Here is a 14,665-nt window from a genome sequence, read left to right on the forward strand (position 1 = left end):
TATATATATATATATATATATATATATATATATATATATATATATATATATATATATATATATATATATATATATATATATATCAAGTATTCGACTCGGTATGAAATAAAAATCCCGTAAGTGAAGGCGTTAGATAAGAAAACAGGATTCAGGGCGGAAAAAGTGCACAGATAATTTGAAATTATGGAACAGGTAGTTGGAATAGTGTAGGCAATGTAGACAAGCTTAAATTAGTATGATAATGCAGAGGAAATGATCGATAGAGGATATGTATAATAGGCATTAATAGAAGGTAGAAGTACACACAAAAGAAGGAAGAAAAAGATACAAAAAATGAAGAGAAATAATATTAGTAACTAGAAATAAGGAATGGATGATTAAGGAATATAATTGTAAAGTCGTCTTTTTGGCTATGTAAGTTGAAGGAAAATATACTGATATAACTAGTATATGAAATGAAAGGAAAGGAAGTCAATTAGTGCAAAATTTCGATCTATTACTTGGTTACGAAATATTCTACAGTAACTTCTGCTATAAAATTTCCTCCGTACGGACACCCAAAGAATCCTATTTTTCTTGTAATACGAAAAACTTCCTATAAAAATCTGCTGGATGAATCAGACGATGGATGATCTGATCTTTTGCATCAACCACACACGTTATTCATGAACTCTCGACAGATTCAACGAAGCTCGCAGCCGCCATAAGTGATTCGTCCGCGCGATCAGCTCGGCAACGCGGATTTACCTCGTTCGCGCGTTCCGCGCGCGTTTCCTTCTTCAGCTGTGCGGGAAATCGCTGTCGCGTTTCCGCCTTCGATCTGGATCGCTCGTCGATCTTGCGAGCGGGCTTGATCGGGCCGGGTAGCGCGAACTCGTTCCGATCCTTGCAGCCATAAACGCCGATGGTGATCTTCGGCGGCGATTCCGCCACCACGATTCCGTCCGGGTAGCTCCTGCATCGCGTGGTCTCTTGCCTGGTCTTGTCGATCAGCCGCCTCCTCTCCACCGGGTTCAGGTTCAACTGCTCGATGATCGCCCGTATGTTGGACGATATGCTGGGCTCGCGATGCGACACCACCATGATGGTGACGAGGATGCGCGCGTAACTCGATCGCGATTTATTTCTCTCCTCTCACGCACGTGCACGCAGTAACCGCACACTGTCGGCTCACAGTCGAGGTTCCCGCGACTGGAAACACGCGACTGTCGTGAAAAACGGAGCGGCGACACGAGATGGTTCTTCAATTTTCCGCGAACGCGACTCCTAATCCTTCACTTATAATCCCGACTTCTTTTTTCTCACTCGCCAGTCTTGCACCCTACGCTTGCTATTGAAGCATAATGTCGTGTTAATTAAAATTTATGGAATTTGAATTTGCACCCAACAAATATAATCCCATCCTTAACAAAATCCTCTTATGTTACGTCAAGAGGACTCTTCTGAAACCAAGGAAAATATTCTAAAACTCAAAAAGAAGAATTGCCATTTTCCGTAATTCCATATTCCAAGCGAGAACTTTTACCGAATTCTTTCTTAATAAAGAGGATTTTTTAAATAATATTTTTTAATAATACTGGACTTATAATATTTTCTTTTTGGTTTTAGAAGAATACTCTTGGAGTCATAACACAAAGAGGTTTCTTACTAAGGATAAGATTATATTTTTTAGATATATTCTCTTGGATACGCTGTAATTTTTCCGACCCGGCGTTACGTGAATTTCCTACGCGATCGAGCCGCGTTACGTTCGATCACCTCGATTTGCCTCGCATCCGAGCGAAAATTACACCTTCTACGCGTGACGTCAAGGGAATACGACACACCACGACAGTCCCTTGGCGTATAATGAACTGCGATTAGTTTTCCAATCAAGCGGCTAAATTTCCCACGTGTGTGTGTCCAAAGAGGATGACGTCGGACGTTAGTTCTCTGATCTCACTGCGAATTTAAATTTATAATCAACGTACCGTTCGCGCGCACGAGCGGCGATGGGATTTTCTGCGCGATTAATTCGCGCGTTTAACTCGATTGATTTTAACACCAGGGCGTCTCTATCGAATCCCTCGCACACTCGCTCCTGCACCTCCGTGAAATTCTGACGTCACACGCGCAGTTTCTCGATTATCGTAGATTCGCGCCGAATTCGCGAGCCGCTCACGGCCTCCGTCATTCATCATGCCGACTAATTTTCCGCTCGGGCGTCGATTCAATTCTCCACGCGTGTTCTCGCAGGAATGCGCCAAGTTCACGCCGCTACCACAATTACCGTTGGGGCATCGACACCGCCAATTTTATTCATTCCGCGCGTCTCGATTATCAATTTTTCCGTTGAGGCGCGTCGACGGCGGGATTTTCTATTGAGCGCTATGAGACGTTGCACGGAACACGATTCGACAGTAGAACAATCGAGGCCGTCGCGTCATCTAAGCGTGTTAACGAATATCGTGCCGGGCTACCTGGTTTTCGCAATTAGCGCGCACCCTTTCACAGAACTTCACACGGACCAAACCAACCAGCCAGCTAACCAGTCAACCAGCCAGTCAGCCAGCAGGCAGCACCTCGTCCTCGTTTCCTCGACCTATAAGGATCCACGCGATCCCGATCGCTTCCCACGCAATCATCTCTCGCGCCGTGTTGGCGATCATAAACCAAATTGTACGTCGATTTCGGTGATCGCGCACTTTGCACGCTGACCTCGAAAATTCTATATATAACTGCCTCTTCCTCCTTCTCCTTCTTCTCCTTCTTCTTCTCTCTCTTCCTCCTCCTTCAACTTCCTTTAATCCTCCTCCGTATAACTGTCGACTTCGTGAGATATAAGGTACCGCTAATTAACTTCAAAAACCGCACTTTCCAATTCGTACAATCGATTAAAGAATTAATCCGCGTGACGACGCGCGGTTCGCTTAAAATAGCTTCTTCTCTCTCTCTCTCTCTCTCTAAATTATTTTTTTTTAATATAAATACCTCGACTAAATGAGCCGCCGTGAAAGTACGACTCGCTCGGCGCCGAAGTGTTAAAAAGAGCTGCACTACGATCTAAGATTTTGGAACGAGAAAGCGAGCGACGACGCGCAATTTGCGTTTTCTCATTGGGCTTTCTCAAGCCGAGGGAAACTCGAATTTCGATACTTCACTCTTCAACGGTCGAGAGGCTCGTACCAGGAGACGGAGACGGCGCGCCGTTTCGGATCGAGAGATCTCGACCCACGTATAAATCGCCCACGATATTTACCCAATAGCCGCCTGATTCTTCTCGCGCAATCGCTCAACACCGCGGCGTACATTCACGCGTTTGTTATAACTCGGCGCTCTCTACGTGTATGACACAATGGGAAATCAAAATACCGCCTCGGCCCCGATAATGACGTCAGTGCCGCTCGGAACGACTCCAAGCGACACGAGCGTGCTCTCCTTAATCACGACTTACTTATGCATTTATTAATTATGTCACCTCGCGCGAGGTAAAATCGCCGTCCGCGCGGACCGCGTTTCGTTGCTTCGACGTTTCTCGCTGAAGCACGCGACAGACGTGACAGGCGCGCGCGTCACGTTCAGTCGATAACGGATAATTAGATTTTATACTTCAAATAACGCGGGAGTACACGCAAAAAAAATTTCAATTGGTGCAACCAAATAGAAAATAGAAACCAAATAGAAACCAACTGAAAATTAGGTGATCAGAAACGATATGTTATGAAAAGTAATAATTCTGTTGTCGCAACCGTAAATATTCGTCTGAAGATTCAACGATATTAGAACTCGGTTGAGGCAATTGAGAACAATTGACTATACAGAAGCCTCATAAAAGAATTTTTCTGTTCCTACAGCCGAGTTTTCGTCTGATCTCTGAGCAACAGAAAATTTGGTTGCACCAACAGAATTGTTTTTTCCGTGTAACTGGTCGTTCGAACGCGAGGTGTTAGCTGCTAAGTTTACGCATGTCTGACAGTGCACGCACCAAACCAATGTCTTGGTTTAGCACACTCTGAGAAAAAAATACTCGAAAATTTATTTGCGGGATATCAAGTTCACTCGCAGAAATAAACATCTCAAAAACAAATGTTCAAGTATTTTTTCTCGGTGCATATACTGAGAAAAAAATTATATTAAAATCAGCAAATATTTCTTTGATGGGTGCCATTAACATACTTAAATCTACATTTTCTTTATTTAAATCAAATATTGTTTACTTGATTTAAATAAACAATATTTGGTTTAAATAAAGAGAGTGTAGATTTAAGTAAATATGTTAATGGCACCCATCAAGGAAATATTTGTTGGTTTTAATATAATTTTTCTCTCACTGTACACTTCTACACAGAGAGAAAAAATATCTGAAGAATAAACGATATTTATGCGGTAGATATTGACGCGTTTACTTAATTCTCTTGTTTAAATAAAATAAACAACTGTTTTAATGAAAAAACTGCGATTTTAGGAGAATATGTGCTTTCTCATTCGAATACGGCGATAAGATCTAGTTGGATAAGTGAATTTCTGGTGAGGTACGAACGAATGCGATTAATTAGATCTCCTAACGTAAGAGTAATGCGCCGATAATGGCGTAGACGGCGACGCGCTCTCGCATGCTTATGCATACGAAATTCAGAAAAATAGGGCCCGATTTAATTGAGCAATCCAACGGGACTACGATGACGATAACTTCACGGCTAGATGGATAAATTTGGTATATCTCGTAATTACAAGCTGCGCACGCGGGTCTCGTCTACACACGCCTTGGCTCTATCCGCATTATCATACCCCGCGAGGCCGGTCACACCTATCCATCATGAGAGCGTTATCCGTGCCGCGCTCACATTCGAAGTGGACGCAAGTACGCACACGCGCGCGTAATAACGGATATTGCGGAATACAATAATTTTCAAGCGGCCGGGAGAAAGTAGAGTCGATAACTCAAGGAAACGGGCTAAACAAGGCAGAACTTTTGACGTGTCGCAATCGATAATTATGGCAATTGCGTAATGCGCGGCGTCCGTTCAAGGCGGAGGAGGAGAAGGAGGAGGAGGAGGAGGAGGAGGAGACTCAGGAGGATCGTCTCGACGATTCTCTTCCTTCCTTTTCTGTCTTTTTTCTCTTTCCTTTCCCTTTGTCCACCGGTTTCGCGATCGAGACTACTATTTCCATGTCGGACTCGCGGCGGACTCGGTTTCACCTCGCCTGCAATTGCACACGGTTGCAATTTGCGGACGCAGCGGCGTGTCTCGCGCCGTCCGAGGCGAATGCGCTGCGCGCGAGAGCGCCGATAAAATGTATTATTAATCGTTCCGCGAAAATGTACTATTTGCAAGATAGCGCGCGATAATGGCGACGTCGGGAGGATACTCTCTCAGCCGGCGGCTCGCGGACCGGCGCGTCGTTAAAAATAATTGCGAGCCACGCGCGAGTCGAGAATCGCGAGAGGCCGCGAGATCTCATCTCGCGATCGCGATTCCGAATCCTTCTCCAAGGGAACACGCGTAGGCGAAAGCCGGCGCGCCGGCGAGATTATTCGCACGTTATTTATTTGGATAACGATAACGTGCAACTAGCCGGTACATTACGCTACCACCTGCCGGCTCCGTTATTTATCGGCGCGCTTCCAACCCTGACCAGACGAAAAATGCAATCGCAATGGGTAAGCATCACGCTTATCCCGGTTTCCACGACTCGATTTTCCTCCCTCTTTCATCTTTCCTCCTTCTCCTCTTTCTTTCTCTCTCGCTTTCCGCATTTTTTTTGTATTTTACAGCACCGATATTTTATGCGTTGTTGTGGAAGCCGGTGGAGCCGCGCGCCGCGATTTTGCGTTACAGAAGAGGATGTTGGAAATCTGGCACGCCACGCTGGAAAGCCGCGCGCGCTCGCATTTCCGCGGCATTGTAGTAAGGCTGATACGAAATCGTGGAGGCAACGGGGCAGAGCGGTGAGAAGAGAGGAACAACGGTAGAATGGAACCGGGAGTGCGGAGAACTATGCGGGTCAATTGCGCCGAAAGGTCGCGAAATGAACGCGCAATGCGTGTGTGTGTGTGTGTGTGTGTGTGTGTGTGTGCACGAGAAAAAATCTCAATTCACGCGACTAAAGGAGAACTCGGGATGACGAGGAATGATACGTCTTCGTTACTGCGACGGCAAACATTCGTCTGGACATTTGGCTGCTTCAAGTGTATTGCTTATGTTTCAAAAAAAAATCTAACTCAATTCAGATCTGAGAATCTCACGTGAAACAGTGAGTTTCAAGTAACGACTATTAAGGGGATGCTGGAGTCGATGACGAACTCGAATAATATCGATAATGCAGAGACGATTGTCACTAATCACGCTATCCTTTTCGTATTTCTTGTATATACAGAACTTACATAAATGGTTGCGTTCAGCAGAGAAAGCTGCTTTGCAACTGTTGTAAATTTCGTGAATCTGATTGGTACATGCTCTTGAATTTAACCAAAATTAAGAGCATACTCCAATCAGATTCACGAATTTTGCAACAATTGCAAAGCAGCTTTCTCTGCTGAACGCAGTCAATTGTTTTATTTTACCATATTCAACGGAAAATCTAACCTAAAATATAGAAATCTTTCTGCAAACTTTTTCGATATTCTTAAGCTTCCAAATGCAGATGCAAAGATAGAGCAATGTTCTTCAAAATTTTTCATCCACACTTTCGACATGTGCAAGCTACGGAACTTTTGAATTAGGCAAATATTATGCTAACTGACAGCTTGAGATTTTACATTAAACATTTTTTGTTCGTTTTCTTCGCATATCGAGCAATGCTCTTATTTATTTTTGCATGTACTTTCATTGCGTAAAAGCATTTGTAATTCTATGTAACCAATACGACGTAAACTTTGCAGAAAAATGTCAGTATTCTGTCGGTAAAGTTTTCAGCTTCAATATCCCCTTAATACGGACCTCAGTGTAGCAAAATTTAAATAAATTTATGTGACAAAAAAAACAATAATATTTTCTCCATGTACAGCCCTATTCCATGTAAGTCCCTATTTTTATTAGGAAATTCAGTTACGCACTCACAAAACTACTTGTCCCGTGTAGAAATTGAATTCTGGAAAACGCCCGTCGCAAAATTGCTTTCGCGACCTCGGATCCGCGCCAGTGTGGATAAAAATGACAACAGTCGCGACGACTCATTGATAGTTTCTGCCACTCTCATCACAAGCGTGATAATCGCTATGGTTGCGAACGACCTATTCGTGTATTCGGCAAGAGCCAACGATAGATTATTCTTCCGCAAAGAGTCCCCGCCGCGCAGAAATTGCGGGAGCGCGAATTTCTCCTCGCACCGCGATATGATATTAAACGATCAAGTAAATAAGCGAATCTCCGGCGCGTCCGCTCCGTCTAGAAACTGTGGGAGGTCGCGCGGCTTTTGTCAATGCAACGCGTCTGGAAAGCAATTATGATTACTGATTACTGCTGTACACCTACGATTACGATCTCGCAGCACGCGGAGCGCAGCGGCGCGGCGGGCGTTTTCTTTTCCTCTTTTCACGCCGCAGTCGCGGTCACGCTGCCTCTAGCACGTCCCGAGAACCCGTTTTGAAAGAAAGAGAACTCGCTCCTAAGTGACACGCGGAATACGGTTTAAGGTCCACCTAGTTCTCACGGCGCGTTTCGCCACACCGCGCTATCTACTGCGTATGCTGTCGCTGTTCTACGCGCGACCAGACTCGACGTGACATTAATATACCCGGGCTCGCTCGCTTTCTACAAAATGGATATTTCGGCCCCTTTTGCTGCCAAGGAACGCGCTGGATAACACGTGGCCGCCGAATGAGGAGACGCGTTTTTCGTTTATTCGCTTCCCCGCGCCCGATTTATGTTCGCAGCGCAGCCCACACGCGCGCCGGCACACGAAAACTAGATAGGAAAATGGCACCAACAATAATCCCTAGGCAACAGTTTTAATTTCTACGGATTAGTGATACTCTTGAAGTAGCAAATCCATGAATTTTGCAGAGTCGTTTTGACATATGCGTGTGAATGTGTCAAGTAACAAACTGTCACTAATCCGCAGAAATTAAAATTGTGTTGCCTAGGGGTTTTTGTTGGTACCAACATTTTCCATCTACACGCAAAAAAATTTCAGTTGGTGCAACCAAATAGGAACCAACTGCAAAATAAGGTGATCAGAAGCGATATCTCTGTTATGAAAACTAATATTTCTATTGTCGCAACCGAAAATATTCGTCTGAATATTCAACGATATTAGAACTTGGTTGAGGTAACTGAAAACGATTGACTATACAGAAGCCTTATAAAGGAATTTTTCTGTTCCTACAGCTGAGCTTTCGTCTGATCCCTGAGCAACCAAAAATTCGGTTGCACCAACACAATTGTTTTTTCCGTGTAGCTTTCGGGAAAATGTCGTGTAACCCGCGTGCCGTCTGTGGTCAATTTGCGTTATTTAAAATTGTGTTGCCTAGGTTTTTGTTGGTACCAACATTTTCCATCTACACGCAAAAAAATTTCAGTTGGTGCAACCAAATAGGAACCAACTGCAAAATAATGTGATCAGAAGCGATATCTCTGTTATGAAAACTAATATTTCTATTGTCGCAACCGAAAATATTCGTTTGAATATTCAACGATATTAGAACTTAGTTGAGGTAATTGAGAACAATTGACTATACAGAAGCCTCATAAAAGGGATTTTTCTATTCCTACAGCTGAGTTTTCGTCTGATCCCTGAGCAACCGAAAATTCGGTTGTACCAACACAATTGTTTTTTCCGTGTAGCTTTCGGGAAAATGTCGTGTAACCCGCGTGCCATCTGTGGTCAATTTGCGTTATTTTCGCGATGCAATAAGGCGCGATGGGTGGTTGCGCAAACCAATTGATTGTGTAAAAAATGACTGGAGAGCGAGAAGAAATTGCACGTTCGGGAGTCTCGCGTGCGCTTAAATTGATGCTCACGAGGGCGGCGAGGATCCAAACAGTTATCTCTATCCGCGAAATCAAACTCGCCCCGATAATGTATCACGGTGTATCTCTGGCGTTTGGCCGCGGAACACATTCGCCGAATCGCACCGACGTCACGAACCACGTCAGCGCGCATAACGAGTAACCCAGGTGTATTTTCGAAAGCCTCACGCAGGACGTGGTCTGCGCGTGCTCCTTGCCGCGCATACACGATCGATCTCGCGATGTGGGATGACTCCTCGATTTCCAGACGCGACTTGACTCCGATCGAGATTCGAGCGCGATCGATGTGGAGTATCCGGTGGATCCAATCTCTCGAGCACGTGAGATCAGTCGATACAATCGCGCGATAAATTATCAGTGTTATCAGTTACGATGATACAGAGAAACAAAATATTCCATATTCGAACAGAGGAGACTTGCTCCAACTGCAAAATACGGGGAGACATTGCGCGCTCGAATTGACATAACGCCGCGCGACCAGCACACGCACATCGTGTCGTTCCTCTTTTATGCGGAAGAATGCACGATAGTGACATACGTTTCTCGCTTCCAAGCGTCGGGCGCGTCACTCCCAATTACGTCAGATTCGCGGGGATTAAAGAGCCAGTGGGTCGCGCGCGGTCTCTCGCCGATTAAACGGCGCGTCGTAAAATCTCGCGTTTAAAGAGCCGCTCGGCGTGACGCGACGGCCGACAGGTAGGCACCTAATTCACGCACAGGCCCGGCCGGTTTGTTAGCCTTTCCGGCGCATAACAACGAGCCATTTCACGCGAGACGTATCCGCAGGAAGAAAGTGACTCGCCGATCGCGCGGCCGCGATAGCGGCGCGAAACATCACCGTGCGGAATGATTTACATTTACGCCAGAATTTCCCGCACTCTTCTGCGGATCCGTCCGCCGCAGATCGAGATAGCGAGAGCGAAAAAACGAGCCGACCGTTTGTTCTCCCGCTGTCTGCATTTGCATGCACGTGTGTGTGTGTGTCTGTGTATGCATCTAGATCGAATTGTAGGTGATTATCATTCGAGGCAGAGCCTGACGAAGAAGTAAAGTTAAAAAAATTAAGATGAATATAGTCAAATTAACACAATGATTTTATCATAAAATATTGATATTTTTGGTTATATATTATTAGTTTACAATCTAAATGAATATAATCTAATCAACACAATCATTTTCTCCTATATAATCAACAATATTGATATTCTTGCTTATATATACTGAGGGAAAAATTATCTTAAAATCAACAAATATTTTTTGATGGGTGCCATTAACATATTTACTTAAATCTAAATTCTCTTTATTTAAATCAAATATTGTCTACCTGATTTAAGTAAACAATATTTGGTTTAAAGAGAATAATTTAAAATCAACAAATATTTTTTGATGGGTGCCATTAACATATTTACTTAAATCTAAATTCTCTTTATTTAAATCAAATATTGTCTACCTGATTTAAGTAAACAATATTTGGTTTAAAGAGAATAATTTAAATTTAAGTAAATATGTTAATGGCACCCATCAAAGGAATATTTGTTGATTTTAAGGTTTATTTTAAGGTAATTTTAAGGTTTATTTTAAGGTAATTATTATTTTAAGATAATTTTTCAGTGTATGAGAAAATGATTGTGTTTATTTGACTATATTCGTTTTGATTGAAGACTAATTATATATAACCAAAAATATCAATATTGATTATGAAATCTTGATTATGAAAGTTTTGATTGTGAAAGTGAAGAACTATGAAAGTTCATCTAGGGTGCTTTTCATTATCGGTGAAGAATCGAACGCGACAGACATCGGTGATTTGGGGAAACCAAACGCGGAAAGAAGAGACGGTGGTTTTATCACGTCGACGGATCTGCTGAGGAAACGTAGTGGCGACACGACGTCGTGAGAAAGTAATCAAAGATAAATAGTGTGTTATCACGACTACTTTTCTCCGCGAGAAAATCGCACCGCGGCTTCGGGGTTTCGACCTGGGCGCGCATATCGCGCGATAACCCACGCGTTCCATCGACGATTCGTACGCTTCTCTGCTTCGTTCATCACGATGGGAGCGATCGATGCGTGACAGTGAATCACTCGTCTTAGAAAGGACTTGAGAAGCTTGTATCTATTCGGGAGTGGATTTTCATTATACAAACCGCTTCTCTAATGCATATCAAAGACTCTGTGTTACTATAGTGGTAAAACGAGATGACAAGGGACACGTTCGCGCTACCGTGCGCTTCTAGCTGAAAAAATCTTTCGCTTCCAGAAAGTAATTATTGCTCTAATTGTGCATTTACTACACTGAAAGAGAAACTATCCAAGAAATAAAAAATATTTCTTCGATGGGGACCAATGACATATGTGTACTTAATATATAACAATAATATGTAATAATATATAATAATAATACATAAAAATATATAATAATAATATATAATAATATATAATATAATATGTACTTAATATATAATATAATTAATATAAAATATTTCCCAAATAAGAAAACATATGTTTCTTTAAACCTTAACCTTTCATCTCAAAGCAACTGTTTATTCCGTTCAAGTAATATAATTCAAATAAACATGCTATTGGTACCCATACCGAATAAATGTTTCTTACTTTCCAGATATTTCTTCTCCTCGGTCGACAACAAAAACGCGACTAAAAAATCGGTGGCGCGACGAAAGTGACCGGTCTGCGGTGATTAAAAAATTAATAGGAGCAGAAATAAAAGGATAATAAAAACCAACGGAAATAAAAGGAACAACACGAAACAAAGGTCCCGGGGGAAGAGCACGCTGCATTTGCACCTGCCCTTGAGACACGACGCAGCGCGCGCGCGCGTTCCTACGTGCGTATATATAAAGAAAGTAAATGGCGGAGATCGTGAGGCGAGATACCGACGGCCGCGCTCGTTATATAAATTGCGGACGGGGCGTTTAATTCGGGCTGCGGCTACTAATGCAACGAATGAACAATGCGGTAATTAAACCACCTCGTGTTAACGGCGTAACCGAGGCGGACGGCGTTGTTGCAACGCGGCGCGCGATGTTGTGCGAATTTGAAAGAGAGCTTTTCGCCAATTTACCCGCGGCCATATCCCTCCCCCTCCGCCACGCTCGATCTAATAATGCCTCTTGTTGTTTCACGTCGGCCGCTTTAATTACAAACACTCGCGAGCAGTCACGACGCGATAAGATATCGGTTCGCACCTCTTTCTTCGCGAGCCGTGGCTCGATTCCACGTCGCTTTCATGGATACCTAATCTAATCATCGGTGTGATCGTGTGCGTGCACTTAGCATTATTCCGCTATCGGGAAAAAAGGCGACACACTCGGCGATGACCATGACCAATAATTATTCACTTGGCGCGATAACGAGAAAAATCGAGCTGTCCTGAAGAACAACGACGACGGCGGAAGAAGGGGAGAATATCTCCGGGTAATGATAAAATCTGCGTTCCCGTAATTCGACTCGACGTTACATCATGCTTATTCGATGTTTATTCGATGTTTATTCGACATCATGTCCGCTCGTTGATTATATTGGAGAATGTTAAAGCGACACGCGGGTTATCTCAGCGGAGGAATTCGAGGAGCGCTCCGACGTAGCGTGAAAGATTCTATGTAAATCGTTGTTCTTAACGAGGAAAGAGAGAGAGAGAGAGGGGGGGAAAACAGGGAGAGAGAGAGAGATGCTGGAAGAGGAAATTCTAAAATGTAGTCCTCATAAATGCGAGAACGCGCGGAGTGGAACGCCGAGAGAAAGATTACGGTGAATACGTCGCATCTTGCATTTGCATACGGCATACACGCGTGTATGTATTGCAACTTGAGTCTGCGATACATACGGAAGGAGAGAGAGAAAGAGAGAGGAAGAGGCGAGTATCATCGAGAGAAGACTTATGATACCGCGATTCGACCCAGAAACGCAAGAAATTGCGGAATCGCTCGAGCGAGACGAAGCTAACGAAGACACAGCTCCGAACGCAAAATAAAGGACAGTCGCGCGAACCAATAAAGAGACGCGAAAAGTGTATATGGAGCGAGTCTATTAACGCGCGCGAAATTGATTACGAGCTGACGAGAAACTCCATGTCGACCCGCGGTTGCATTCCGCCGGTCTGCCGCGAGAACCGCTTGCGTCGCTTAATAACGGCAATCAATACCACATTGTACGAAATGATTGAGATTTCGTTTACGATAAGCCTCGTGGAATGCGTGTGATTAGAATGTGTGTTGCGTTAAACATAATTTGAGCGGTCAGCAAATGATATCGAACGTAAAGCAGCGAGATAGTGCCCGCGCGGATTTTAGGAGCGAAGAGAATCGAAGGATTTCTCTAATTTAATTATCACTTTCGCGTATCGCTTTAATCACTTCCCCGTCGAGTATTCCTGCACTAAACCGAGCATGAAATGTCGGACTTCTGTTCTTACTTTGCTCGTACTTCCAACGGTAACGGGAATGGAATTATCTTGGCGAAAATAGATCTGTGTTCGCGCGTTTCCCCGCAAAATACTCCTCGTCATCATGTTCTCGCATTTTGCGCGAGGCTTCCCGTATATCTAAAACTGCTACTACTCGCGGAAAATCGGCCAGACCGGTTTGAAGGGTTCGATTACCAGGAGCCGTATTTTAGACGTGTCTGGAATGCTACTACAGTTGATTCAACTAAAATTACAGTTACTTTTGGCTCCAGCCATATTTGTTGGCTGTTTTAACACGAAAATGATAGTAGTAATATGAAAAAATGATAGAATTCTATAAAAAATTAGTTCTCTTAGCAACAAATTATATATATATATATATATATATATATATATATATATATATATATATATATATGTGTGTATATGTATGTATATAAAACAGAATGTCTGCTCTGTATTTTCCCTATAAATTTCTAAATCCTTTGACTAATCTAGATTAAATTTTGTATAGTTACTTTCTAGGACTTTGTGGAAAATATAAACTACATGAAACCTAAATCTTATCTTCTCCCTTTGATTTTATCCTCTTGACACTTTGCGATGATTTAAGTTAAATGTCGCAGATATAAAAATCCCCGGTAACGTCGGGCAGTTTAAGCTAGTTTACACGGAAAAAACAATTCTGTTGGTGCAACCGAGTTTTCGGTTGCTCAGAGATCAGACGAAAACTTGGCTGTAGGAACAGAAAAATTCTTTTATGAGGATTCTGTATAATCAATTGTTCTCAGTTGCCTCAACCGAGTTCTAATATCGTTGAATCTTCAGACGAATATTTACGGTTGCGACAACAGAAATATTACTTTTCATAACAGAGATATTGTTTCTGATCTAATTTTCAGTTGGTTTCTATTTGGTTGCACCAACTGAAATTTTTTTTGCGTGTATAACAGTTATTTTTCCATGTGATTACAGTTACAAATACCAAACATTCTTTCTCAGTGTAAATACGCCTTCCTGAGTCTTAAGCCGATAAAATACCTGACGATGTTCGTGCGAGAAAATACAGAGCTTAAGAGAGCGTGCTTGACGTATGCCACGCGTCCAGGATCAAGTCCCTGTGCGAAGCACGACAGCAAGGAAACTCGAGTGCGCACCGACCGACTTACGCGACTGTTGAATTTGATACAAGGAGCGAGCAGAAGGAGCGGCGCGCGCGACCGACCGTGCGACGATAAGATCCCAGATATCGGCTGGTGCGTTCGATAGATCGCGATCTGCTCAGCAATTT

At 43.2% G+C, this 14,665-nt stretch overlaps 1 protein-coding gene across 8 annotated transcripts in view; it reads right to left on the reverse strand.

Moving 5' to 3' along the window:
- Nucleotides 1-14,665, reverse strand: part of LOC116840749 (ataxin-2 homolog) — a 63,095-nt gene that overhangs the window by 9,977 nt on the left and 38,453 nt on the right. For 2 of the 8 annotated variants that reach the window (XM_032807885.1, XM_032807883.1), the window contains exon 2: nt 748-1,330. The exons of 3 other annotated variants lie outside the window; for them this stretch is intronic. In XM_032807885.1, coding sequence (XP_032663776.1) covers nt 748-1,083 — 336 coding nt within the window. In that variant the 5' untranslated portion in view covers nt 1,084-1,330. Of the gene's footprint in view, nt 1-747; nt 1,331-1,648; nt 3,724-14,665 lie in introns of those variants that run through there. 3 more of the 8 variants (XM_032807886.1, XM_032807884.1, XM_032807882.1) reach the window with 3 other exon arrangements.

Source organism: Odontomachus brunneus, unplaced genomic scaffold (genome assembly GCF_010583005.1).
Source record: "Odontomachus brunneus isolate Ranch 3 - 2012 unplaced genomic scaffold, Obru_v1 Obru_scaffold_011, whole genome shotgun sequence".
Lineage (NCBI taxonomy): Eukaryota > Metazoa > Arthropoda > Insecta > Hymenoptera > Formicidae > Odontomachus > Odontomachus brunneus.